This window comes from Hippocampus comes, unplaced genomic scaffold (assembly GCF_001891065.2).
Source record: "Hippocampus comes isolate QL1 unplaced genomic scaffold, H_comes_QL1_v1.1 scaffold133, whole genome shotgun sequence".
Taxonomy (NCBI): Eukaryota; Metazoa; Chordata; class Actinopteri; order Syngnathiformes; family Syngnathidae; genus Hippocampus; species Hippocampus comes.
In genome coordinates, this window is record NW_017805150.1 from 225,447 (window position 1) to 253,022 (window position 27,576).

Genomic DNA, 27,576 nt, shown 5'->3' on the forward strand with positions numbered 1-27,576 from the left:
TGCTCAAGCGATGTTCTCTCATCTCCAAAGTTTTATTTGGATCGCGTTCAACATTTTGTGTGGTGGTAACACAGATCTCCATATGGGCTCAAAAATGTTCACTCTTTCTTCCGTGTTGATGAAAATGTGAAGGATTTTCTGACGTTGTTTATCATACAAACGTTGACCGCGATTACGACTTGACTGCGTTATTACACACCTAAAAGCTTTCTTGTGCGCTTTTATCAGAAAAAGCACCCGAGCAATTTTTCTCTTGAACAGCTGTATTGCTTTTAACGGGACTTTTTCATGTCTCATAAAATATCTCCCTCATATATGCAAGTGCTGGCTCTGTTCATTTTCTTCTGCACCAAATTATGTGCCGCATCCTCCGCTGCTACATCGTGCTGCATATACTCAGTCACCACGAATATTAGTTATGGGTTAGCTGTGTGTCAAAGCTGCATGCTAAGGTTTTTTATTTTTAAGTTAGTTTTCCTCACATCTCCACTTCAACTCCACATTTGGGTGATGAGTCCGTTAACACTCAGTCCACCTTGATCCACATCTATTGCATTTACAGTCTTCGCTGATACAACACTCGTACAAATGCTCCGATAGTTCATTCTCCCCGCTAAGTGAATATGTTGAACGCGTTCCCAGTTCAACCCTCAACTTTTCTCTTCCTCCCCAGTGTCCTGTGCCAAACCAGGGTATCAGCCCCTGCTCCACACTGACCAGCAGCACCGCGTCACCGTGCACCGACAGCCCGTGTTCCACACTCAACAGCACGGCCAGCCGGCCCCCGCTCAGCCGCGCCAGCCCGTGCGGGACCATCACCAGCCCGAGCTCCACGCTGGAGAGTAAGGACAGCGGAATCATAGGTAAGAGAAGCTCCTTTTGATTCATCGTGGGGCTGTACGGTATTTGACTCTGAGAGACAGAAAATGCACAAAACTACGTCAGAAGACAGACTTGGGGAAAAAACATTTTGAGCAGTAAACAATGACAAAAATGTCTTCCCGGTCGAAATAATCATGTCAGTCAGTTGGTTGCCCTTTCACTCTTTTTTTGCAGCGCATTGCATCCGCACAGATGCTAATTGTGTTTATCAGTCTGCTTTCTGTTTCCTCTGTTGATGTTTCATCGATTTTGAAACTCCGTGTCGAATATTAAGGTGGAGGAATCACTTGCAAACTTTAGGACCACGTGACTGGGATGCCCGCTGCCCACCTCACGAAGCTCGGCGGACAAAGCGGATGATGGTCCGGCAGAGCAAACAAATAGAGCCCAAAGCTGTACGACATAACACAACAGTTTGGATTTTCAATACTGCAGCGTCTACAGTCTTCAAAGAGCACAATTAGCATGAGTCTGTCATCCCGTCTCCCCTGAGCAATTCATAGCAAGGCTGATAAATAATTTATGGGGGCTGCCATATAATGCACACCAGTCCTGGCAACTGGCCAGGAGGAGACATGCTGTCGGCTAACATTTATAGTTTGTGTGCATGGAGCATCTTCAGTTTTCGTGAAATCACCTGGGTGGATTTTTAGGACATTTCTGAACAACGTAACGAGAGCGGAACATGGGAAAACAAAACAACATTTCCACTCGTCAGATTCTTGCGATTCCCGCTTCTTAGCCTTTTGATACTGAACTCAGGCTCCCGAGTTTCAAATGCACATGAATCCGACTTTACTATGTTAAAGCTCCTTGTTGGAATTACAGAGACTTTGAAATATAACCGTCATTCTGGTCCTTTTCCCGTTTCGTCAACTGAAGTCGGACATTTACCACTGATCCGCAAGCATCTGAACATGATGAAACGATTGATCTGGTTTTGCATGACACACGTTGTCACGACCTCTTTGTATTGTTGTCGACATGACCAGTTGCCTATCATCGCGTTAACTACAGTCCATGACTCAGAAGTTGGAATCGGAAAGGTGGGCTGGCCTTTGGAGATGAAAGGATTTCTTCTCATGATCCGTCTGGACTCAACAGAACAATGTGACATAAGCTATGGGAAGTTGTACTACTTCCACAGTGACATCCACAATAGCATTTACTATAGGCGGTGCTATTTTGCTCAGTGAAATGTTACCGGTTTGTTGTTGTATATTTTGGAATGTGGAATCAAAGTACAAGAGCGGGGGTCAACTGCAGCTGATGAGGCGGCGGGGAGGGGGTGATATGGCGGCGGCTTTCCAAACCCAGCAATGTAGCCGCCGTCCACATCGGAAAATGACCATTTGTTTTCGTTTTGGAAATGAATTTTTGACCGTGTTAACATAAAATCAACACATGTACACACATTCTTCTCTCCGTCTACCTGATCCTAGCCACCATCACCAGTTCCTCGGAGAATGACGACCGTAGCGGCTCCAGCCTGGAGTGGAGCAAGGATGGCAGCCTGAGAGGCAGCGCTCGCCATGGCTTGGCGCAGACGATGCGGGCTGACACCTGCTCTCCCGTGGAGGAGGAAGATTGCAGCGGCGCTCCGGCCTCGCCGGCCGACAACGCGGCCAGGACGGAGCAGCAGCACGGCGGCCTGTCAGCGGCGGCCGCAGTCGGACCTCCGCAACCTTTGTGCCATGCGTCTGAGGGACCAAATCAATACACTCAACAAACATCCTCTCTTCTGATGATGCCCAGGCCCAACTCTGTAGCAGGTAAATCTTTCGCGACTGCATTTCCTCCAGTTGGCCCCAGTGCCGCCGCCGCATGTTGCTGCACAATGCCGAAGGTGCACAATTCTAAATCCAAACCAATCCATATCGATTGATGAGGTGGCTTACTGCATAATAGACGTGCCCAAAATGGATCCATGCTGCTTGGTTAAAACAATCCGGACAACATGAGACCCAGTAGCCTCATAACCTTGCTCATGTTGGCACTGAAGCCGCACTTGTCTCACGGGTGCGTTCAAGTATAGCTGCGATATGACAAGCGGCTGGAACGGAAGTATGTCGGAACTTCTTATGTCAGCAAACGCGACGGGACAGAAAAAGCAGACGCGCAGATGTTAAGTCCATGAGGAGGCTCCGGTATCGGCCGGTGGCGCGGTATCAGGAATATACATCTGTTGTGTGAATTGCAAGCCACTGTGTGACTGAGCTGTTCTGCATTCCTGCCTCGGAACATCCGTTTTATGGCCGAGCGCTCCACATCGACACGGCTGTGACGGTTGGTATTCCTTGCTAGCCCACTTGCCCCTCGCTTTCACCCTTCTTCGGTCACCAGTAGGGTTGGGCGACGTTTCAATTTGGGCGATTCTGAGTCCGGTTCCTAACGATTCTCTGTTCTGATTATTTGTATTTATTTATTGTTTTAATGAGCTTGAATTATCCACAAGAGCTGTATTAGGGAGAACCTCAGGAAAATACACCACCACAGTTTATAGCGTGCTACTTAAAGCCTATTAACGGGCTAACCAAGCGTGCAAATCAAAAGAAGTACTCGTCCAAAGGAACAGCTGGTCCAGTTGAACTCAGCAACAGGTTTTGCGAAGACAAAGGATCCTATTTGCCTTTTCAGGCAGCATGTGTGAACATTCTGGACAGATAGTGTCTCCTGCAGTCGAGAACATACGCTCACTTGGTGTGGATGATGCGTGAACACATAAATAAGACAAAGCCGGATCTGACAGTAAAAGGGGTCTGTTGTTAGTTGATTCCGCCACCACGCAGCCGGGTCCTCGGACATAACGGCGCGACTTCAGCCATCACACGTGAGAGCAACACAGCAGACGTCATTGAGTTCTGTAATTATATTAGATTTCTCAATTGCATACCAGGATGGTCGTAATTTATTGGCCAATTAATCCCTGGTCGGGGGTGTGTACTTGGGGGATTAGGCTTCTCACCACGGCCCCGCAAACATAAAACATGATGTCACCATTACATTATCTGGTATTCGATAAGTTCTCTCATTATTGCATTAGTGACGTCATTGCTAATGATTCCACACAAGGAAAAGTATATCGAAACGAGTCTAAAAAGGCATGCAGTATGTATATACAGTGTACGCTATCAGCTGAATATTAGCTCGGCATTTGCTTTTGAGCTTTACCCACTGTTGTTAGCTCAATGTGGGGATAAAACATTTTATTGGTTGACTTACCAGATTGTGACTGCGGTGCAGTCAGTGTCGTGAAGGTATCACCGGGTTGAAAGAGGGTGGGGGGGGGGGACTCGGAGCCGGTGTCGGAGGCAGCACAGGAAGTTTCACGCAGAGAGTCAAAGACGGAACACTACTCTGGGATGGAGGTGTTTGATCCTATTTGACGTACAACCTCTTTTGCACGATATTAATCTTTTCACATCTGTTGCACGGAAAAGATTGGTCTTTTTTTTTTAATGAAGTGGAGCCACACTTTTGACCTGCGTCGAACGTCCATCACGGTCACTAATCGCGAGCATATATCAAGAGTCCTGGCTTCTTCGCTGCTGTCTGGCACAGTGCGTCGTTGCCGGCGCAACACACGTGCACTACGGGTCCTTTGCATGTTTTGAGCGGCGCGCCCCACACGGCGAACTCGGAATGGAAATGTAGCACCGACATTTGAAAATCCGAACGATTCCGGGAGAGCCGAAGCGCTTGTCCGGGTTCCACCAGTGGTCTCTCCTGCCGCTTCCCTCCATTTCTTGTTGTTAACTGCGTTTGGCCTTGGGGATTTATGTGCTTTTCCAACGCATTTTTAAAAAGCCCCAACTCGCGTATGAATGTCTGGAGCCTGTAGAGATCAAGTCATCACAGGCGGTAGTGGCTTAGCTTAGCGTCAAAAGAATGGGGAGTCCGGCATTGGCCACCCTCCGAGAAGTTATTATTCCGTGTTGAAAATCGCATAATTGTTTGATTCTGAAAGAAAGTGACATTTTCTGGGACCCCTGTTCCAGAAAATATCACACCGGCCATCTTAATCCACACGAGGAACTGTCTGCAAATGCTAATATGATAGCAAACCGCCTGAGGCACCAGTGAAAAGTTAAGACAACAAAAAATAAAAATAACACTGTTCCTGGTAACATTGCAGCAGAGCTTTTATTCTGCGTACCATTTGGGCACACTTTTTTTTTCCCCTCCAGTATAATTTGTTCCCCGTACCATTCCAAGCTGGGCCCATGTTGCAATTATAAGGTCGTCCTTGACCTACTTTTTTTTGTGGTCTCCAGAGTCCTGAACCTTTTTGCATGTCTTCTTGACATTAATAAGAATGCTGCGGACACATACAAGCTCGTAAAGTGAGCAGGCCAGGAACATGTGTGTGGGCGGGGTCTGGGGGGTGGAAATTGCGTCTCTTTGTGTGTGTGTGTGGGTGTGTGTGTGTGTGTGTGCGTTGAAAGTTTATGAGCTGATGTCATAGTTATGCAGCATTGCCCTCTGGGGTACCTTCACAATTCACACCTCAAATTTTACGCCGTGCGACAAAGCCCTTTGGGAGGAAATCAAGGACATGGGAAGACGGCTTCATTTCTACACCATGACTATGGGTCGCATTAAGTTTCCGTTGGGAAAAATTTGTAATTATTGTCGGAGATGTTCTTAACGTCAACATGCACGGAATCTCCGCCGACTCGTTCGGCAAAGCTGAAGCTGTGTGGGGTTTTTTTCCTAGTTTTTGGTGTGTTCAAATTTCTTTGTGTTTGTGTTTAAAAAGTCTGTTTAAGTGTGGTGTAAGTGTCCGGGAGACGAAAAACACGTTTCATCTCTGGTAACCTTCTGTGGAAATAAATACTTGAGTTCAGCTATAAAATGCATACTGAGCTCACGCCATCATGGATGACGAGCACAAGTTTAACTTTGGAAGCCGACCGTTTCCATAAAATTGCTTGTTCTTGAGAGTTAAAAAAAAAAAGTATTTTTGTAGTTGTGCCGACAGTTTTATGGAATTTTATCATCGTTGATCGCGCTGAGCGTGATGAAACACTTTAATTTCCGCTAGATAAGTGCCAGCACCTGTGGTCTTGGTTCTCAATTCTCATATCGCACCTTCTGCCTGGCAGCACCTGTTCGTTCGATTAGATTATCCGTCTGAGAAGAGCAATCTCGGGTTTGTGTGTTGTGGAAAAAAATTACTTGTTACAATTGAGAAGACCTGCAATAAATACTTGAAGCCAACTTGGGAAGTTGATTATGTTTGCAAAGAGGTCTGGCAATTCGACATGGAGGCCTGCAGCATCTGGAAGATCGGGCCAATTCGAAAATTGAGGGTTTCACACCTCCACTTTCCATGATCGGACAATCTTGAGTTGCTCTTGAATATTCAAATTGGTCCAAAGCGTTGCGACTCACGATTGAAGGTACAGGAACAGACTGAACCAGGACTTATTATTAAAAAAAAAATAAAAATCTGTACACAAGGTGCCTTGGATCACTCAAATGTAGCCATGGCAGTCCTGCTGCGTCTGTAGAACGGAACAAACTCAAAGTCCCAAATATTCCTGACGCCTTCTGAGCAGTTTTGCGAAAGCCATTTATCTGGTATTGATTGCCGAAGGAAACTTCACTCGCGTGTGGGTGCGAAATGTGCATGCACCAAATCTGGCACGCAGAAGATTATAATTTGCATTATTAATCAGCAACATATGGGCTGTTTTGTTTATAGCTGGTCACACAGGTGCTTCTCATTTTCAGTGCTTGCTGAAGTCCAATCAATACTGGTCAGTCTAAAAAAGAAAATAAAATCAAATAAAATTCGCTGTCTGTTTTTACATTGCTGATCGAGTTTCCTGTCCAAGATTCTCTCCTGACCATTCTCTTAATTATACTGTAGGTACTTTGAATTACATATTTGACTGAAGCCTTTTTTTAAAGGGATTATAGAGACAAGGACATTGGTTTGGTTTTGGGTTTTTTTTTTGCCACTGGAATCCCATATTGAAGTATTTGCACTTGAAGTACCGTATTTTCCGCACTAAAAGGCGCACCTAAAAGCCTTCCATTTTCTTAAAAGCTCAGAGTGGGCCTTAAAATCCGATGCGCCTTGTGTATGGGCTGCTTTATTCAAAACATTTTACTGACATCTGATCGTTCTGTTAGTGTTTCCTTGCGCGTATCTCCATCTAGTGGATGCATTGTAGATTGCGTCTTATAATGCGGTGCATCCAATATATGAAAAAAAATTACAAAATAGGGCATTCATTGAAGGTGCGCCTCATAATCCAGTGCACCTTTTAGTGTGGAAAATACGGTATATGGAGTATAAGGGGTCAGAGTAGCTGTGGAAACGTGTTCCAGTTCATCCGTGGAGTTCAGCGTTTCATCACAGCTTTGTGGTCTTGCCCAGGATGAGGTAGAGCTCATTCCGTTTTTGCTTTTATTTCCTTTCCAAGGTCTACTCTTTTCTCTCTTGTATATGTCAAGCTACAATCTTTTTTTTTTTTTCCAGGCTGCATCATCTCTTTGCCTGCTCATCATTGACAAGCAAGGCCATGAATACTTTATAAGCGTTTAGATGCGGGACATCTGTAGTAACGTTTGATTACCCAGCTCACATATGTCTTTTATTAGGACTGATAATGTGACGTATTTAAAGACGTTGCGCCGTAATCGACCCGAGCTGCCGAAGTATGACTCAAGTATTTTAATTTGGCTTTGACCGCGAACGTTGTCATTTCAAACGGTGTCTGTCACCTTGTTTAAAGACGGAGGCCTTTATCGTCGGTGTGTTGTGATGGATTGCCGTTGTCATGGACTTCATGGATTGACTGAGACAAGAAAAAGACAGCCGGCACAAAATAAAACTCGCGGCTCTTCCAAAAAAGGTCACAGTGACACATCTGATGAAATGTCCTTTCTCCAAGAATTCTTTGTGTCTGGATGACGCTGCAGCCGGGCTCTTCAAGGGCCGCTTTGTCGACCAACAACTGTCACAGTAGAGCCCAGTTAAGTCCGATTGACGGCACCCGGTGGTTTAATAACTGGCGAGGATCTACAACACGCACAAAACATTGCTGACGTTTTATTGATCCAGTGGTGGGGAAAATGTGTTCTTTAAACCCGCAAAATGTAAAAGGCAATTAGAGGGGGAAAATAAAGCAAAGGAAAAGAAATTTCATCTTTGTGTTGACTTACACAAGCTGTACTCGACTATAACTACCGAACAGCCGCCCCGTACTGCATGAAAACAGATTTTTCCGGAGTATTTGGATTGAAGGGCGGCACGGTGAATGAGTGGTTCGACCCTCCCCCTCAAGTTCTGAGGTTAGAAGTTCAAAGGCGGGCTCCCAAAAAACAAAACAAAACATGCGTTTTAGGTTAAGTGAAGGATCGATTTTGCTTTTACGATAACATGACCTGCATCCCACCAACAACCTGTAGGGGGGGTGGGGGCTATACTTGAGCCTGCTTTGGCTAAAATCACACCACACAACAATTAGAGGAGCATTACTACAAACTCGCATCTGTTGACACAAAAATACAGCGGAGCCTTCAAGCTCAAAATGGATTCAAAATCACCGGTGACCCTAGCGAGAATAAGGGAGATTGGTTGAACTCAAAATCGCACGAGCGCTGCATTGAAGAGAGATGCAGTAATTATTCACCAGCAGTCATTGCCCGGGGCTGGATATTAATTTTAATCAACTTTGTGGCTTCCTTGAATCCCATCACAATACTGCTCTATAGTTAAAAAAATATTTAGTTCTGAGTTCTTGCTTTGCACCCTTAACTTGTGTGTCCTTCTAATTGTACCACACGCTCTTCTTTCATAAGCCTCGCTCTAAACCCTTGCCCGATCGGCTCCTGCCAGGACCATTGATTGATTCTCCACTTTCAAACTGAAATCAAACACTGGAAACCAGAGTTCTCGTTTTATTTATTTATATCCCCCCCTATCAGCGCACCCCGCAAATCATCCCCTGCCGCAGCCTTCCCGCATTGCCTGTGGAGCAGTGTACCTAAGTGCAATACATGCATGCCGGCGGTGAGGCCTGGCATGGTGACACTCTTCTGCAACGGCGTCGCGTTCATTTAGCGGCCGCGAGTGAGAGAGCGAGGGCAGCCGAGCCTTCCACTCAGCAGCTGAATGCTGTCAGTGTGCCTTCATCCGGGGGGGGGCACTGGGGCATAGCAATTGCTTTTGTGGCCTCGGTGAGCTCATCCACTGGGAGCCCTCTCCAGAGACTTAGCTAAGGAGCTGCACGCCACTTGCGTACGGGCCTACTTGATGAGAAAAAAAAATGGGAGGTTTTCCTCAAGGTTGCACCACTCCTGCTTCGGATGTAAGTCGCAATTCGCTCTCACTTTCATTTGTTCAAATGGTATGACTGGGAGCGGCTGTACATGATGAGACAAAAGCGGGAAAATTTAACACAGTGGGCTTTGTCTTCTTTTGTTTTTTTGTTGAGTTTTTTTTCTTCATTAAACTTGTATCGATGTCAACTTGCTCTCTTATTCTGTTGTCGGTGAGGAGAGTTGAGTGTATGTCATGGTCTCTCTCAACTGGCTCTGATAAAGTAGAGCCCCGGCTGGTTTGAATTCTGCTCTTCAACAGGACTGAGTATGTGTCGCCATGGCGATTGCCTTATCCAACAATGAGCAGCCAATAGGAGGCAGACCTTGGGATATTCATGTACATCGATGCACCGAGACAGACTTGCCATGTTGCTCACCTGCCGAGTTTAGTTCCGCAAACACGGACTTAATGTTTAATTTGGGAACGATCATGCTTACAATACCTTCCCAGAGTCTTACCCTGACAGTCTTTTTGAATGATGACTCAGTGTGACGTGTTTGGCATCGGACCGATTGTGGTTTGATTTACATATGGTGTGCGGTCTGTTCCGCGCAACGTGCTGAGGGAAGGGTATCGGGCTGTTTAGCAGTCATCTGCAACATTTCTGCGGCTCGCTCGACAAGATTTCCCTCCGCGCTCGTATAAGAGGCAAAGGTAATATAACCTCCGCTTGTGGGGAAAGAGAAGCTGAGAAATGAGAGGTCAGTGTTGAGACGAGGGTTTAAAGAGCTGTATTTTCTATTTTTTTTTTTTTTTTTCCACAGGAGAAGCTCACTGTACGCATCGGCCAAAAAGTTCTCCCTCGGCACTAACTCTCCATCCTTTGCAAATGGTACCCTGGCGCTAATCAAAATCGGAAAAGATATGCCGTGCTCTCTCACCAATGTCATCATCAGACCAGTTATGGATAAAGTTGTAATCTGACTGAATAATGTGTTGAAGGAACCTTGCGAGTGGACAGAAACCACCTTTTTAAGATATCTCCGTCATCATTAGCTGCGCACCAAACTTTGCCTGACAGTTCATATTGCTCGGCGCTAAGCTAACTTGTTCCGCACAAGCTGAAGCTAACACTCTGACTAGCTAACCCTCATTCTGAGTGTAATTCTAATTCTAAAAAAAAAAAACAGCCTATGAATGAGATAACAGATGTTCAGATTTTGACATCCAGCAATCCAAGAGAGGCTTATGTTGTGTAACATAAAAAAAATAAATAAAAAACTGAATCTGTACAAATGCTCACAGCTGACAGAATGATCCTCTACACAGAGCAGAGGACTCCGGCATTCCAAAACCAGATCCATAAACACGTGCACACAGGAAGAGAGTAATTAGAATCTCAACCATCCATTGTGCAGACAAAGGCCAGAGCAAATGGGCAGCTTCGGGCTAACTATTTTTGTGGCGTCTAAATGGATGCGTATTACATGGATATGATTGCAGGAAGGTTGTATGAGGTCAAGCGTGAAAACACGCTCATAATTAGACTAAACACTACGGTCGTGCTCACTACAGAGAAACATGGCGTTGGCCGTGTTCATATGATCTATTTATGTGTTGGCTTCCGTGTTTTGAGTTCAGCGAGGCCGTTTTATTTTTGCCGATTTATTTTTGAAACTGTTTTCCCGTTTTTCACTTTGCCCATCAGCTCCCTTGTACACACATTTTCAGGTATTTTCCAGAAATGCACACGTCAATCTCCAGAGCTCCTAATTTCGCTGAAATGAAAACGCATCAAGGCTCTAATTGCGAACCGTAAGTCCAAGATCGCCGTCCATCTGCTCCATCAACAGGCAAAACGTTCCCAGATGCGCCCTGTGAAAACAAAGCACAAATGAACAAAGTTCCAAGATCAAGAGAAATTACAGGCACGTCTACGATTGTCAGTTTGAGAAGTACAAAAAAAAAAAAGTCACCTCTCTCCGCTTGCCGAGGGCACTAAACTAGGAGCCGAGATCAGAGATTAGTTTCGTTTTGCTGTCGCTTTGTTCCTTCATTAAATTGCCTTGACATCTTTTTGTTTCTTCGCTTTCTGTCCTAAAGCTCCCCGTCGCCCAAGTCTCATCTAGGACAATTGAAGATCTTTTATCTTGATTCTGCGTGACATCGTCTGGAATAAGTTTGTAATTTTTGACTGTTGACATGGCGAACGTGTGATTTGCAGCCAGTTTAGCCGCCAGCATTTTGCATTCAAATTAAAACCACCGGGAATGGATGAAATGGAGAGTGTGTGCGGACACCGCTTAAAATATAGTCGGGTCCGTTGCCGTGCCAAGCGTTGCGTTTCTCGTTCTGTTCTCCGAATAAAAAAAATCGAGTTCGCAATCGCCCCCCTGCCTGCATTTGACTCTCATTCGCAAATCTCATTCCGCAGAATAGTCAAATGATAGAAGTGACACCAGCAGACACTTGAAAATGACATCAAATTCATTTTAATCGCCCCCTTTACGGAGAAGAAAGCTTCCACTTGTCGAGTCTGGTGTTGACAAAAAGAGTTTTCAGCTTTGACTTGCGGAATACCGTCATCTAGGTTCCTCTGCGTCGTAATTGTGTACGTTCATACTCTCGTAAGCAAGCCACCAAAGTGTCCATATCTCCACGGGGAGACAGCAAATGCGCTATATAACCCCATCCTGGATTGTTTATTGCTCTACTTTGTGCGTTACAGTTACGGTGTTTTCTTCACTGTCTTTTTTTTTTTTTTTTCTCCTTCCCCCTTCTTCTGTATCGATAGCAACCAGCTCCACAAAGCTGGAGGACCTGAGCTATCTCGATGAACAGCGCAATACGCCGCTGCGGACATCCATTCGCCTCCCCTGGCACAATACCGGCGGGAGGCCACCTCAGGACTCGAAAGGTGACTGCAATATGTGTTATTACTGTACGTCCAATCTGCGGCGACCCCCCCCCCCCCCCATCCTGGATTAGAACCCAATTTCAACTTGAAATCTCTCTGGGTAATGGAAAATGGAATGTTTTCACTGCCATGTCCCGTTTTGCTGACCCCTCCCCAGGTCGTTTCTCTCCCTATAAACCGGTGGACATCATGCTGAAGCCCCTGTTGTTCGAAGTGCCCAGCATCACCATGGATTCCGTGTTCGTGGGCCGAGATTGGCTCTTCCAGAAGCTGGAAGACGTCTTGAAGGACGACGAATCCGCCCAGAGCCACGGCGCCGTGATCGTGGGCAGCGTGGGCTACGGGAAGACGGCCATCATCTCCCGGCTGGTGGCGCTGAGCTGCCATGGCGGACGCATGCGACAGATTGCATCCAACAGTCCGGGCGCCTCCCCTAAAAGTAATAAATGACATATCAGCGGCCGCCGTAAAATTCTGCGATCCCGATTGCCAAAACAAAAACGGCAATTAAAAGGGCCGTTTGTCTCTTCGAAGGTGGTGCCGGGTCAAGCTCGGAACTTCCTCTCAGCCAGCCCCCGCAGCCCACTCCCCCCTCGAGTGCGGCGAATACATTGAGGACCAATAGCTGTCCGGGAACGCCTGAAATGCAGCGCCGCAGGGAGGAGGCTGTCAAACGGCTGGCTGCTAAGGTACATCTTGGCTAAAGTACTGAGAGGTGGGAGGGGGCGGGGGTCAGTGGGTTCACGGTACAAATAAGCGGGGGATGTTGTTTTTGGGATCATTTGTTAGAGCCGGAATAAGGTGCTGTTCCTCCAGAGGCAATAGTCAGCTGCTTTACTGTCGCGGTGCCTCGGACCCTTCATCCTTTATTGAAAAGCCACTGTCTGAAGCCCTCGCGTCAAGTTTAGCCACGGCAGCAGGGTTGAGTTGGGTTCAGCGTGATGCAGTTGGGATTCGGTAAACCTTGATCTGGTTTTAGGATTTGGGTGAAACTCTGATACGATGCTTTGCTCGTTTGGAATTAGTAGTGTATGACTACTCCAGAAGCCGGTCAAGGTTGCATGACTAATCAACGAGCGCCTGAGACGTATCCAGCAGAGGAACAGGTCACCACCCTCCCCTCCCCCCGCCTGCTGACCCTGAAAGTGTGTCAACTCCTCCAGGTTGCCGTATAATTAGGACAATGTTATCCCCCCCACCTCAGGCATCTCCCTTCCTTCTTTACCAGCTCTGCCTCTTTCCTTGGCCTGCTCAGAATTTTGGGGGGGGGGGGAGTTTATTTGAAGTGATTAAGCGCCTCTCCCGTTTCCCACTCAGGCTCCCTGTGGTAGTTGGGCAAATATTTCTCTCACATCAGATGGGTTTCAAAAGACTATTATATCTTCTGTGCTGAAAAGTTTTGCAATGGACTGTGGTAATAATGTTTCCAGCAAAGCCGTATTACACTGAACTAAAGTATAAAATTTTCAGGCCTCAGCCCGGATTGATTTCCAGTCCGTAGCGGGACATTAGCGAACGCGGGACAGATCAGGAATCAACCCCTTTCCTCTTACATCGCCATCATGTGGTGTTCCAGGTGGTGGCCTACCATTACTGCCAAGCAGACAACACATACACCTGTCTGGTCCCGGAGTTTGTGCACAGCATCGCCGCCCTGCTGTGCCGAGCACACCAGCTGAATTCATACCGGGAACTCTTGCTGAAAGAACCCCACCTCCAGAGCATGCTAAGTCTGCGCTCCTGCGTCCAGGACCCCACCGCCGCTTTCCGAAGGGGCGTCCTTGAGCCTCTGGCCAACCTTCGTAAAGGTAAACCCGTCGGCGTTTGAGGTTTTAAGATGTCGGGTTTGGCCTTTGTTCAAGTGACATGATTTATATAAAGCCGACTGCGCATCTCGCTCCCCTAAATCATGGCGATTATGCCTTTCCAGAACGGAAGATTCCAGAGGAGAATTTCATCATTTTGATCGACGGACTGAATGAAGCTGAATTCCACAAGCCTGACTACGGAGACACCATTGCCTCCTTCATTACAAAGATTATCACCAAGTTCCCTCCCTGGCTCAAACTGGTGGTCACCGTCCGTGTCAGCTTGCTGGTAAGGCGCATCTCATCGCTAATATCGGACGGCGCCGACTCTTTTGGTTTTGGGGCAGGATGAAGAAAAAGTGCAATATTGTATCACATATCACTGAAGCTGTGAGTCACTGGCGGCGCAACGGTTCACTCTCCTGGCATTTGCGCCGGCGTTTTCGCTCCAGTTTCCACTTAGCGATTGTGCGAACGTGGTGTGAATTGTTGTCTGCCACTCCAGGCTGTCGTCTGTCTTTTGCCCCTGAAGTCAGCAGCGGGATGGAGAAAATGTCGGAAACGGATGAAGCCGCGACATTCCCTCGTGTGTGGGATCGAGGTTATTCATATTCAGAAGATGGTCTCAGATTCTGTCCATCCAGTTCTTCTGCAAAACAAAAACACTCATTACCAATGGTGTTATTATTTCCATTTGTTTAATATTATTCAAGAACGTCTCTGCTCTCTGAATATAAAGTGTTGTGTTTTGTTTTTTTAGAAGATAAAGGTGTTAAAAAAAAAAATCACATAAAGCCTGACGTATACCTTCCGCATATATGTCAGATACTTTAAGGTAAACCCGAATGACAACATGTTTAGCCGGCCGTAAATTATGTCCTGCCAAAGGGACGATGAACTACGCCCGGGCAGCGACGGAGGCAGAGTTCCTCGAAGCCAATGTGGCTGGGCCAGCCGGGCAGGTGACATATTGAGAAAACAGAAGCGATAGCGTGATCAAGGATCACTTCAGCTTTCCCGTCAGTTTTATTTTAGAACCGGTGGAATTCTCAAGAAGCAATCTTGTCTTTTTTTTTTCTGCTGACTTTAATTTGGAGTCGCTACTTTCTTCTTTATCTCTGATTTAGCGCCCCCTATTGTTCAGACTGAGATACCACATAAGTAAAATCCCTTGGATTACGTGCTACTTTTAAGTAAAATGGTGGCATGATAAAGTATCAGGACTTGTGACCATACTCTGTCCCAAAAAAAAAAAAAAAAGTGGTATTTATGCATCCTTACTTCATCTCAACATTTCATCCTGTCACCAGTGTCTGCTAGAGCCCGAAGGCTCTGTGTGTTTGCTCGCAGACTGCTACTCTGATATTTATCCCGCGCAAAGGGGAACCAAAAAAAAAAGAAAAAAAAGTCAGACTCCTTTCACATAGCCTGAGGAGGATGTCTTCTGCTCAAAAGTCTGTTTCTGTTTGGTCATGCTGAATATGATTGAACTACAGGAAAAGATTCAATTACTTTCGCTAAGGAGGTTTTGTTTTCATCGGCGTAGGTTTGTCCTTTTGCTTGTTTGTAACGACTTTTGGATACATCCGCCTCGACATTATGCGGGCTCGACATGCTCCAAGGTTTTTCCCGTCGACTGTTACCGAGAATCCATACACTGGCGATAGAATAGTAATGATAATACAAAAACAATGGTATTTTTCAGTGGCAAAAGCTTGGCCGGCAAGCTCCAAAGGTGTCCCAAGTTGCTTATCGATTGCGCGGGTGATAAATATTTGAAACCATATGGAAGCGCTCTGCTGTTTGATGATTCTCATTTGAGTCTCATGCTTTTATAGTTACTCGATTCGATATTTCCCACCTACGTTTCACAGGAGATCACCGGCCTTCTGCCTTTCTCCAAGATCTCTCTGGACGACTTTTCGGACAATAAAGAGATAAGTAACGACCTCAACGCGTACATCCAGTACCGCGTCAGTGGCAGCAAGGACATCATGAACAACATCAGCCTGAACGGCAAAGCCGACCCGGTCGCGGTGGCGAAGCTAAGCAGCCACCTCATCTCCCGCAGCCAGGGCTCCTACCTGTATCTCAAACTCACCCTGGATCTGTTCGAGAGGGGCCACCTGGTCATCAAGAGCTCCAGCTACAAGGTGGTGCCCGTCTCGCTGGCCGAGCTCTACCAGCTGCAGTGCAACATGAAGTTCATGACCAATTCGGCCTTTGAGCGCTCGCTGCCCATCCTCAACCTGGCGCTGGCCTCGCTGCACCCAATGACCGACGAGCAGCTGTTCCACGCCATCAACGCCGGCGACGTCCAAGGGGAGCTGCCCTGGGAGGACTTCCAGCAACGTATGGACTTACTGTCGGGTTTCCTCATCAGACGCCGCGACAAGACGCGCATGTTTTGCCACCCGTCCTTCAGGGAGTGGCTCGTGTGGCGGGCCGACGGCGAGAGCACCGACTTCCTCTGTGACCCGAGGTTAGTCCTCTGCTTTCCGATACGATGCTGCCAACCAAGAATTGCTTTTTGTGAATTTGTAACGAGTTTTCGTAAGTGGTCGACAGTCAGCGACTCGTTTGACTGTGAATTGAATCAGATATTGACGATGTTATAAAATAGCCGCAGCAACTAGAGAAATCTGCCGTTTCCTCGACAATCACGACATGTTTTTGTGGTTCAATAGAAATGGTATAGATAATAAAGTCCTGTGCCTGTGGCACATCAGAACGTTGTTTCCCAATAAGAACACCAGGAGTTGCAATTGTTTCCGTTGCAGTAAGTTGGTATGTGTGCAAGGGTCACTTGCCAGGCTTGCGGGTGAGCGTTTGCGGACTGTAATTAGTTTGCAAAACGCAATCACGCTGATCTCAGAACAACTTTCCCCATTGAAATGGATCAAAATTGACGTCATTGTCAACTAACGTTGGTTGCAGGTTACGAAGTTTTTACTGCCACCATCCAGCAATGAAGTCTCTGACTCTGGAGCTACAGAAGTCCAGTTTTTATTCGCGACACAGACCAAAGTCTTTTGCAAAGCAAGCGCCGTCTGCGGTGGCCGCATTGCTCAAAAAAAAAAAAGGCCATTCCAAGAGAAAATACAACAAAGAGATTGATAACACCACAGAAACCGTAAAATGAAAATCTTGACAGCAGTGATAAGATAATAACAGCTGGACTCGACCCTAAACAAAAGATTAAAAAAGGCTTTTTGTAAAAAGTGAAAACAACAAGATTATATCCGTTCTGTTTGCTTTTTTCCCCTCCTGGGGTCTTCCGTATTATCCGTGCTCACAAAGAGCAGATTCCTAAGTCCACCAGAGCAGCCTTTCATAATTCTAATCATTCATCAAAACAAAGGCTGGAGAGTTGGCAGACGCGATGAATATGCAGATAAAAGCTGGTATGCTGCGGATGTGTCGCCGACCACAGAGAATTTGGACCCAATCAACGTGATCTCCAATCACGCGTGTCCTTTTAATGACACTCCCAAAACGAAACGCGAGGCCTTCCGTCTCTTAATGATACGGCACACACCTTATGAAGTGCTACAGTGAATGCCGTGGCCAATTTATTCCTTAACTAACCCGCCTCTCTTTCCTACAATTGATCCCACGCTGTGTTGCAGCGATACCCAACGAGGGCGCCGTAGCACACGAGAGCTTTGTCCGAAAGTATTATTTCATAACGACAAATAACATTTTGTTCATCTATCTTATCCGGTGACGTATAGTGACAGGCAATAGAATTGCACTCGTTGCTGGTGTACTGTGTACTGTTTCCGAACGGCCTCAATAGAAGTTGGGAAACACTCCCCTATTGTGTCGCGCAGGACTGGTCACGCTCTCATCGCATTCATGCTGTCCCGTCAAGAAGGGAAACTCAATCGGCAACAGACCATGGAATTGGGACACCACATTCTTAAGGCGCACATCTTCAAGGTAAGAAAGATCCACGGACATTGAGTCTTTTTGTTTTTTGCTTTTTTCAGACAATTATTGCTGACCGTTCCTGTGTTTTTGTCAAAGAATGGAAAGAAGAACAGAGATGTCGTGTTCAGCGTCGGTTCAGTACTCGACGAGTGGGTTTGTGTGCATTCACGGTGTCGTTTGCCCGTCCCTGTGTGGCAGGGCCTGAGTAAGAGAACGGGCGTGTCATCCAGCGTGCTGCAGGCTTTGTGGATCAGCTGCAGCGCCGACGGCCTCTCCGCAGCGTTGGCCTCTCTGAGGAACCTCTACACTCCCAATGTGAAGGTGAGACCGCGTGTCAGAGGTGGCAGAAGTACTCGCGCACTCTGGACTAAACTAGAAGCGCAGACTCTTGTGTGAAACAAGAATCTGGTAAAAGTTGATGAAACAGAGCACTCTGGTATTATTCATGATTTTGCGTTTTGGCCTTTTTTTTTGTTGGACACTCTCTTCTGGTATTCACTGATTTTTATTTATTTTTTTTAATTTATTATTATTTTTTTTATCATCCATATTTGAGAAGTCCTGTTTTGTTTCCAGCCCTTGAATGCACCTGAAAATAAAAGTCTACAGAAAAACAATTAAATCCATCCATCCATCCGGAAAAATCTACTTCAGTACAGAAACGACTTCATTCCTTCCCTTACGAAACAATCAATGGTGAGATGGCTTTACTAACGTTAACTGCGTCGATGAAGGGGTGGAAACTAAGTATGACCATTTTAAAGCGGGCTGTAAAACCATTCGCCGTTAGCGCCCCGCCACGTCGTCGCAAAGGTCAAATGCGCTCTCCCACACCGTCAGCGCCGTGGAGGTGGACGCGGGACCCCGGTGACTCCGTTTGGCCTCAGAGCCAAAATGCCATCTGCTGTATTAGTTACACCGTAAAATAAGTCCCATTAGTTGTAAACTTCAGTTGTGGAGCATGTTAAGGTAATAGACCTGCAGACCCTTGTCGCTTGACCACTCTCTGTTTTCTACTCTGTCGATAAATTGTGTGGCCCGAATGGCAAAAAAAAAAAAAAAAGTGTTAGAAGACACAATTTAATTTAATATTGGATGCCGGCCACCCACTCGATTCAAGTGTAAATCCATTTGCATCTTTGGACCAGTCTTGACTCTCTTATGTGCTTTGTTTACTGGTAACGAGTAATACCAAAGAGTTTGTATCACCTCTAACAATAACGTTTGGAATCAATTCAGATGCCGCGCCTGCTCTCTTTTGTTTGTACTGAGGAGAGGCATTAGTCTCTGATTGATGCTTTCTGGCTGGCGGCTGAATCAGTTGTCTTTTTCCCCGCTTGTCAGCCGTGTTAGCGCTCCACTTGTTGTCATCGCCAATACACATTTGTGAGTTATTATGCGCGAGTGCGGCGACACTCGCAGCGGAACGTTTACAAGCGTGACCTTGTTCTGTCCTCCGTCGCAGTAAATCTATTCACAACCGACAAATTAACGCTTTTTCATATTCCGTCCTCGGAATACTCGTTGGGCCCCCGTGCCTTTGTCGTACTCTACATGTATTATTGATTTTCCTCATCCTGCAGAGGAGAAAAATCTGTCTTGATATTTGCTTCAGCGGAATGTCCGCCCTTTACTGTGAGAACGCGCTGGAGTTCAAGCTCAGGTAGCGTTTCAAAAAGATTTTGACTTGAATAGAAACATACCAGGTACAAACTCCACTCCTTGATCAAATACTTTGAAAAGACACGTTTGAAGCTGCTGTTTGTTGTCATGGTGACGGACGGTGTTGATTGAAAAACATGTCGAGATCAGGTCTTGGCATATATCATTGATCGTCTCCTTTTTCGATCGCGTTTGTCTTCATTAGGGTCGCAGGTGAGCCGCAGCCTGTCCCAGCTGATGCTAGACAAGAGTGTATACACTCGCAATCACAACCAAAGGGCGGTTTACAGGTGTCAAAGTCAAGGCCTGGGGGCCAGAGCCGGCCTGCCGCATTATTTTATGTGGCCCACTAAAGCAAACCATGTGCAGCTGTGTTGCTTCTTGCTAAATTTTGTTTCAAAATTGCAAATTGACTTCGGTTAAGATATTACAACCATTTTGTGACTAAACCCACTTTTTTTTTTTTTTTTTTTTTTTATAAATGGGGAAAATATTTCAATAAACAATTTCCCTTGACTCCTGATTTCAAAAGTATCAAAGCAATCATAGACAGCAGTCCAGCGCATAATGGGTTGGTATGCTCTGTTATTTGCAGAAAATCATGTCATCATATGCAGAAGGGGAACAAAAGCGTTTTTGTTTTGGGGTTGTTTTTTTTTTTTCATTTTTGTGGGACAATCCAATATGTATGATGTTCATCGTATTGTAGTTTGTCTTTAATTGACACAGCAGGAGGCAAAGGCTTGCTCCCAATCCACTGCCCGACTCGCGAATCCAATCACAAATCAAACAGCAGTGTCTGACGTTTGTTGTTTTACACCAGAAAAGTCATTGCTGCCAAGGAAGCATGTTGGGTAGAAGTGAACTTTAACCAGGGTTGTTAGCGGAAGTTATTGAGTCTTTGTCGCATGTGTATCTTTTTGCGATCAAACATCTGCAAGCTATTTTCTTATCATTCTAAACTTTAGAATGATATGATTTTGGATTCATAGTTTGTGGTTGTATTCAGCATTTAAACGACCAATATAAGCAATCACAAACATTTTGTGTTCGCAACAGGGCTCGGTTTTACTCCACTTCATCGATAATGTATATGCTAGCCTTATGACACTTTCAGTTGCTGATTGTCTGCGTTGCGCGTCAGGTGAGCCGTCTGCTCATGCTGGGAGGAGCCAACGTCAATTACCGCACGGAAGTGCTGAACAACGCGCCCGTCATCTGCGTCCAGTGCCACCTCGGCCATCTGGAAATCGCCTCCTTGCTGCTGGAGTTCGGCGCCAGCGTGGAGGTGGTGTCGGAAAATGGAATGAACCCACTGTGCTACTCGGCGGCCGCGGGTCACCTAAGTCTCGTCATGATGCTCTGCAAGCGGGGCGCCAAGGTGAGCGGATGTCGGACTGGAGTCTGAGCAGTGATTTTCCAGCTGAATTTGATTACTTGTTCAGCTCTACTTTACACCCATTATACCGGCGAACGCTGTTCTGGGTTATCTTCTTTAACCAAGTGGCAACGGATATGCACTAGACTGACCCTGCGAGAAGCAATCCGGCTAACAAATATGTTTGCCAGGTCGACCATACAGATAAGAGCGGCCAGTGCGCTCTTGTGCACGCCGCTCTCCGGGGGCACCCAGATATTATCCAGTACCTGCTGGAGATGGAATGGAGCGCCGAGGGGCAGCAGCAGGATTGCACTTTGAAGAGCAGAGCCCTGCAACAGGCTTTGATAGGAGCGGCCAGCATGGGACATACACAGGTTTGTTTTGTGGCCCAAAATGTACCTGTGGTAGTTGAAGTTTGCTGTAAAATTTAGAAGAAAAAAAAAGCATTACACATCTTGGAATGAACTGAACCACATACATTAGCCGAATGCTAACACTTTATGGGAAACGCCAAAGATGGGCTAACAAGGTTAGCATCAATGAACACATGCAGACAGACGAATATCGCAAACCAAGGAGCCCCTACAACAGAAGTGAACTTCCCATTTTTACCCCACATGACCCTCTCGTCGTAAACACGCTCAACCAAAAAAAAAAAAAAAACAAACTAGCGGTTCAATCTGAGAAGATGCCATGTTGCTGTTTGGAGACCTCGAAGGCCAAAGCCTCACAGTGCGGAATTTTGTTTGTGCCACCACGCCGTTCCATGGCCCATTATTTTCACTCCAAATGAGCAGACCGTCCTGGCGGTTTATTTGATCTCTTATGCTGAAACAGTATGCCATTTATCAAAGTTTTTTCCCGGCAGGTTGTGAGCAGCTTGCTGGCAGTGAATAATGAGTACGCCGTGCAAATTGATAGCCACGACACTCTGTGGGGAGAGACAGGTATGTCGTCATCCATCTTTTTACATTACACTCTTCCTTTTATCGCAAGCCGGCGTTTTATCATTTCTGGTGCGCTCTTGCCAGCGGAAGGTCTCGAAACCAAATGTGTCCGTGTGTGTGTGTGTGTGTGTGTGTGTGTGTGTGTGTGTGTGTGTGTGTGTGTGTGCGCGCGTGCGTTTTTATGGCCCCGCCGCGTTCTTGTGTCGTGTTCTTTCTGGTAAAAGCATTTGCTGTTGTGGTCATGTGGGTTTCTACTTCAAGGTTGGTAAACACAGCATTTCCTCTGAGGAATGGTTCTCCGGTCCGCCACTGGATGACTGCTGCGCTGTCTCCTCTCGGCGCTATTTATTTGGAGGCCAACAACACTTTAGACATTTGCAGGCACTCCTCCGTCTGGTCCACAAAGATACTTAGATTTAGGTGGCTCGGTGGGTGAGGGGGGGGTTTGTCGGATGACATACTGGTGGTAAGATAAGACATCTTAATCATGAGTTGTCTGAAAATGTTCCACTTTTGCTTTATTTACACGGGTTTGGCAGATTGCGCAATGTGTTGGAATGGAATTTTAGACCCAGATTTATGACAGCTGGCTTTGATTCAAGAGATTCTACAAATTGCCCGATGAAAATTACAGAAACGTTTTTGGTAATTGCCATTGCTGTTCATTTTTACAGTAACTCCAATCATCGGTCAAAAGGGGACCGACCGGGGTTTATTTGAAATCAAATTTTTGTTTGTGTCTTTGTTTATTTCACAAAACATCTGAAAAAAATTGGGTGTTTTTCCAGGCAGAAAACTTCCAAAACTGGGTCTTAAGAATAGTCACATTCAGTTAAAAGAAAATCGTCTTTCGTCTCCTAATAGGCAAAAATGTACACAATCATCAGCAATCCTAATCTGCTTCAAATTGGATCGCCTCATTTGATTAGAGTAAAAGGTTGCTCCTTTTATGGAGGCCAATCGTAATGTCACACCAACATTTTTTTTTCATTTAGATCCCATCCCAACTGCTCGTTTGGCAGCAATTCAAAGTTTAAGATGGAAAATCCCATTCAAATGCTGACATCTCCGTGAAAACCAGGCTCGACTTTTATTGTAACAGTATATTTTGTTCCCTTGGATACGGAAGCAATTTGGACCAATAAATGTTGCCACAGATTAGAACAACACACAAAGCCGCTCCTATTTAAAAAATATATATATAATAAATAAAGACACAGTAGGTTGCTTAACAACCTGATAAGTGCATCTATACAATAAGATATTTTTAGAATGGAGGGCTGAGTGCTTTTCTTGCAGATTTAATACCTTGATAATGCAGCGTATTGGTCTGCGTGTCCTCATTTTCAGTGTACACAAAGGAAGCGCTCATCAAGATACACAGCAAGAAAAACAAAACCTAGAAAAGTAGAACTGTGTGCTCTTCAGTCAATGTATTCCTTTTTTGTGAAAGTTCAAAACGCGGGTCATCCTGGCCGGCGTATCTATCCTTACCGCCGTTGACGCAATCCATTTCCCCTTCTAAATGGCCACAGGACGTCAGACCGTATTACTGTGCCGGGACAGAGGAATCCCAAATATTCCTCCTTGGCGGAGCCACAGTCTCGCACTTGCGTCTGCGCTCTTTTCGCTCAGCGGATGTGAAATCGCATCCGTCGCACCCACGTGAAATTGCGCGTCTGCGGCAGCGCCGAGCTGAGGCAAAGTGACTCTCACGTCCTTGTGATGACCACAATCTCTGATATCCCCCGTTGCCACCAGGACCTTATTTGGAAACCACCGGGAGCCCATCGTTATTCGTGGAAAATGGGCTGCCGCTGTGTCGTAGCCTAGCGGGGACTGAAACTACATATTGCCGCCAGTATTACGGGTCGAAGGTCAGATGAAATGACCCTGTCGTTACACTTGTGTTGCTCACGTAAGGGAAGATTACAACTCGGATAGACATAAAAGTGGATATACATTTTTGGAGGTCTGTGAATGGTTAAATGTATTTTAATTCAGATTCGGGCAGATAGTGGGGCTGAAGCGATGAATCGAATAACTCGAATAATCGGATTACAAGAAAAAGTTGACACTCCCGCCCCCAAAATGGCCGCCCCCCACCCCCCCGAGATGAATACGAACGGGTGGATTTCGCTGCGTCACTCGTATTCCACAAACGCAATATGAATCAGAATGCCGCATTCAGACTTGTGAAGGTGCATTGAACATATTCTTGTCATGAAAATATTTGGGTTGACTTCCCATTTAAGTTCACGTGTCTGCGTAATCTCTTGACATTCAATTCCGTTGCGGTAGATAATTACATTGTGTATTTCTTCATTTAGCGACATGATGGGAACGTCATCGTAAAAATACGATTCACCTCCACATTACCGCAAACCCAAACCGCGATACTAAACGCACTGTTACATTTGAGCTTCTCTGTTTCTGAACATTGTCGCCAAGGGGGAATAGGGCTCATATTGGATGCCATTCCAGGCGGTACCTTTACGGGTGCGTATCACCTATTTAAAACAAAACGCTCTTTTCATCTCCATGCAAATCGGCCCGCCGTGTCTCCTACTGTTGAGCGGAGCATGATTGGATTGCACATCTGCGCCCGCTTCCTCTCCGGATGCTTCGCCGTGATGCAAAGAGAGATGATTTGCTTCGCGGGGATCGACTCCCTTCAGCGCACCGCATAGAATCGGTTCAAAGAAAGCGGCGGCGAATATTTTGTACGTTGCCTTTATTTTGTCGCATGGTGCCAGAGGATCAGGGGACTTTGTGTGTTTTGCATGAAAGACGCTTGTGTAATTCATTCCGGGGATGAAATCTTTTGTTCGGAACCTTGAGAAAAATCACAGCGATTCGAGCACTTGTCACCGCTCGGAAGCCTTTGCCGGAACAGAGTGTTTGCATGATTGAGATTGTCATTTAATCTTGCCGGTTATTTACCTGTGATGAGTTCAGGCTCTGGCTGCGCAATTTGATGGTAATGGGATTCTGGCTGGAGCAAGCAATCACAGCCGCGTTCTTAGCTAGTGATTCAGAACCTCCTGGCCAAGAAGGTGGGCTTCATCGGTGGGTCACTAGGATGAGGGTGGGGGGGGGGGGGACCAAAACATTTTTCAGTTTTGATCGACACTGTACGAGAGGTGTTCATTTGACTGTTTTGACATTTTGGGCGCAGTCGTGTCGGAACTGATAGCTGATCCAAGGATTGTGATACCTTGTGATACCGATACCGATATTTGGCAGAGTAAAAATGCAATAAGCAATTAATCAACTGATTAATTTTAAAAATTGACAGGCTAATGAATACCATTTATGTCAGTCTTCTAATGCAAAACGGTGATATTTGAACACAAACAATGCAGCAACACATCGAGAGAGAAAATAGAAAAATACACACAGGGCATATATTCTTTATCCTCAGTGGAAAACAACCGCTATCAACGGAATTTAGTTGGGACGGTCGTCTTCTGCGCATCAAATCTACGCGTCGTCTGACCTTGTTTTACGCTGCCCTCTGAGGGCCAAGGCACATACACCAAATACTCAATACCCATTGACTGAATGCATGAAACCTTAAACATGATTCACAAACTGTTAAAATCTTTACATAGTATCTCATTTTATTACTTTTTTTTTTTTTTGGTGCAACTTTTGTATATTACAGAATATATTTGGTTCCAAGATCTTCTCCACTGTGCAATTACCACATTTTTGTTGTCCCGTGTACAGACAGCGACCAGCTTTTTGTGTGTGTGTGTGTGTGTGTGTGTGTGCGTGCGTGCGTGCGTGCGTGCGTGCGTGCGTGCGTGCGTGCGTGCGTGCGTGCGTGCGTGCGTGCGTGCGTGCGTGCGTGCGTGCGTGCGTGCGTGCGTGCGTGCGTGCGTGCGTGCGTGCGTGCGTGCGTGCGTGCGTGCGTGCGTGCGTGCGTGTGTGTGTGTGCGTGTGTGTGCGTGTGCGCGTGTGTGTGTGTGTGTGTGTGTCTTATCCTTACCCATTTGGTCCTTTCATCTTCTCAAATTACGGCCATATGGGACAACCGCTGTTTAAAATAGCCTCCATTACACCGAAACAAAGCAGGGAGTAACTTTTGAACGATATGAAAGCAGGACACGTTCAACCTCAGTTAAACACCTTTCGCAAGCGCGCCTTTGAACTCAAAAATAAGGGCTCGCAAAGTAAAGCGCGCCGTGTCCTCTGTCTGCCCCTCAGCGTTGACGGCAGCCGCCGGCCGAGGCAAGATGGAGGTGTGCGGCTTTCTGCTCGAGCAGGGGGTGACGGTGCAGCAGGTCAACCGGCGGGGGGTGTCTCCGCTATTCTGCGCCGTCAGACAGGGGCACTGGCAGGTGAGGCCAACGTCGCCTCCGTATCCACGGCAACCATTGATTCGCGCTTCTGTCGCTCCACTTGACGCTCTTGAACGCTCGCTGCGTCTAATAAGCTTGTTCACAGCATTCGCTCACAAGATCGAGTTAGCATGTAGGCTACTGCGAACCAGCGCTAGTGTCATTGTGAACCTCAGCTGGACTGACGCCGCGTGGTTCGAGTGACACAATTCGAATGAGCTAATGGCAGCGTTAACTTATTGATCTACTTCAATTCCAGTTCATTCCTAGTATTCCAGTGTAAAGGTGTTTTTGTTCCGCCGCTGTCAACGCAGCCAAATCCGACATGTGTCACTTTGACCCGCGGTGCAACTCCCGCCGTGACGTGTTCATCTGACGTGCTCTCTCCTAGATTGCGGAGCTGCTGCTGCAGCACGGCGCCGACATTAACGTCAGCGACAAGCAGGGCAGAACGTTACTGATGGTGGCGGCCTGTGAGGGTCACCTGAGCACCGTTGACTTTCTGCTCTCTAAAGGTGAGCTGCGAGGCGACACCGCCTTCATGAGTCAAAGCACACCCAAGGAAATGTGACGTGGATGGCCCCCGTCGTAGCACAATAAAGGCAGATCTGCCATGCTTTAAGAAACAATGAAATCATGATTCAAAACAAGATGGAAATCAAGACAAAGCCCAGCATGAAAGCAGGATGAATGAAAAGACTGCCAAAAGGTTTTGAAAGTACAATGGGAAAAATGTACTAAATTATCGTTCTAACCCTAAAAGCAGCAATTGTTTGAAGGCAAACATGCGGCAACACCTTTGGATGGACAACAGAATACAACTCACAGGCATCTATTCTTTATCCTCTGCGAAGAACATCCAATATTACCGCAGCTTCCTGGTTGCTTAGATGTGAAACTCCTGCTCCCGGGTGGCTCGGGCATCTAGAGCACAATGTAAAAAAATAATCATACTAACTGACGCCCAATCTGTTTTTATAAATGACAGGAGGGCGGATAATGTCAATGAGCTTTGCACACCTCCTGTTAAGACTTTCCAATCAATTCTTGGACTCACAGGAATACTCGAAGACGGGAACGTGATTGTGAGTGTCGTGTGTCTTCAAAGGTGCGTCTCTGACCTCCATGGACAAGGAGGGTCTGACGGGCCTCAGCTGGGCGTGTTTAAAAGGACATAAGAACGTCGTGCAGCTTTTGGTGGAGAAAGGCTCCGTGATTGACCACACCGATAAAAACGGACGAACTCCCCTGGACTTGGCCGCCTTTTTCGGAGATGCGGAAATCGTACGTGGCCGTACACTCCCGAACACACGTGACTGGCGTAATCGCATTGACCCGAACACTCTCGCCGTTATTGAGCACACACTGCTGCCTATTAGTTAGCCGGACGCGGTCCTTTAACTAGCGCGGCGCCTCCTTTAG

General features: G+C 46.4%; 1 protein-coding gene across 6 annotated transcripts in view; it reads left to right on the forward strand.

The window, feature by feature from the left end:
- Positions 1 to 27,576, forward strand: part of LOC109514790 (protein TANC1) — a 77,629-nt gene that overhangs the window by 43,846 nt on the left and 6,207 nt on the right. For all 6 annotated transcript variants that reach the window (XR_002168053.1, XM_019868166.1, XM_019868162.1 and 3 more), the window contains 16 exons: positions 674 to 863; positions 2,325 to 2,654; positions 11,955 to 12,077; positions 12,235 to 12,516; positions 12,612 to 12,766; positions 13,654 to 13,885; positions 14,008 to 14,174; positions 15,760 to 16,367; positions 17,719 to 17,827; positions 18,017 to 18,139; positions 20,625 to 20,861; positions 21,050 to 21,235; positions 21,730 to 21,808; positions 26,021 to 26,154; positions 26,546 to 26,669; positions 27,263 to 27,438. Coding sequence is in view for 5 of the 6 variants with exons in the window: in XM_019868166.1 (XP_019723725.1) it covers positions 674 to 863; positions 2,325 to 2,654; positions 11,955 to 12,077; positions 12,235 to 12,516; positions 12,612 to 12,766; positions 13,654 to 13,885; positions 14,008 to 14,174; positions 15,760 to 16,367; positions 17,719 to 17,827; positions 18,017 to 18,139; positions 20,625 to 20,861; positions 21,050 to 21,235; positions 21,730 to 21,808; positions 26,021 to 26,154; positions 26,546 to 26,669; positions 27,263 to 27,438 (3,255 nt within the window). In the remaining variant the exon portion in view is untranslated. The remainder of the gene's footprint in view (positions 1 to 673; positions 864 to 2,324; positions 2,655 to 11,954; positions 12,078 to 12,234; positions 12,517 to 12,611; positions 12,767 to 13,653; positions 13,886 to 14,007; positions 14,175 to 15,759; positions 16,368 to 17,718; positions 17,828 to 18,016; positions 18,140 to 20,624; positions 20,862 to 21,049; positions 21,236 to 21,729; positions 21,809 to 26,020; positions 26,155 to 26,545; positions 26,670 to 27,262; positions 27,439 to 27,576) is intronic.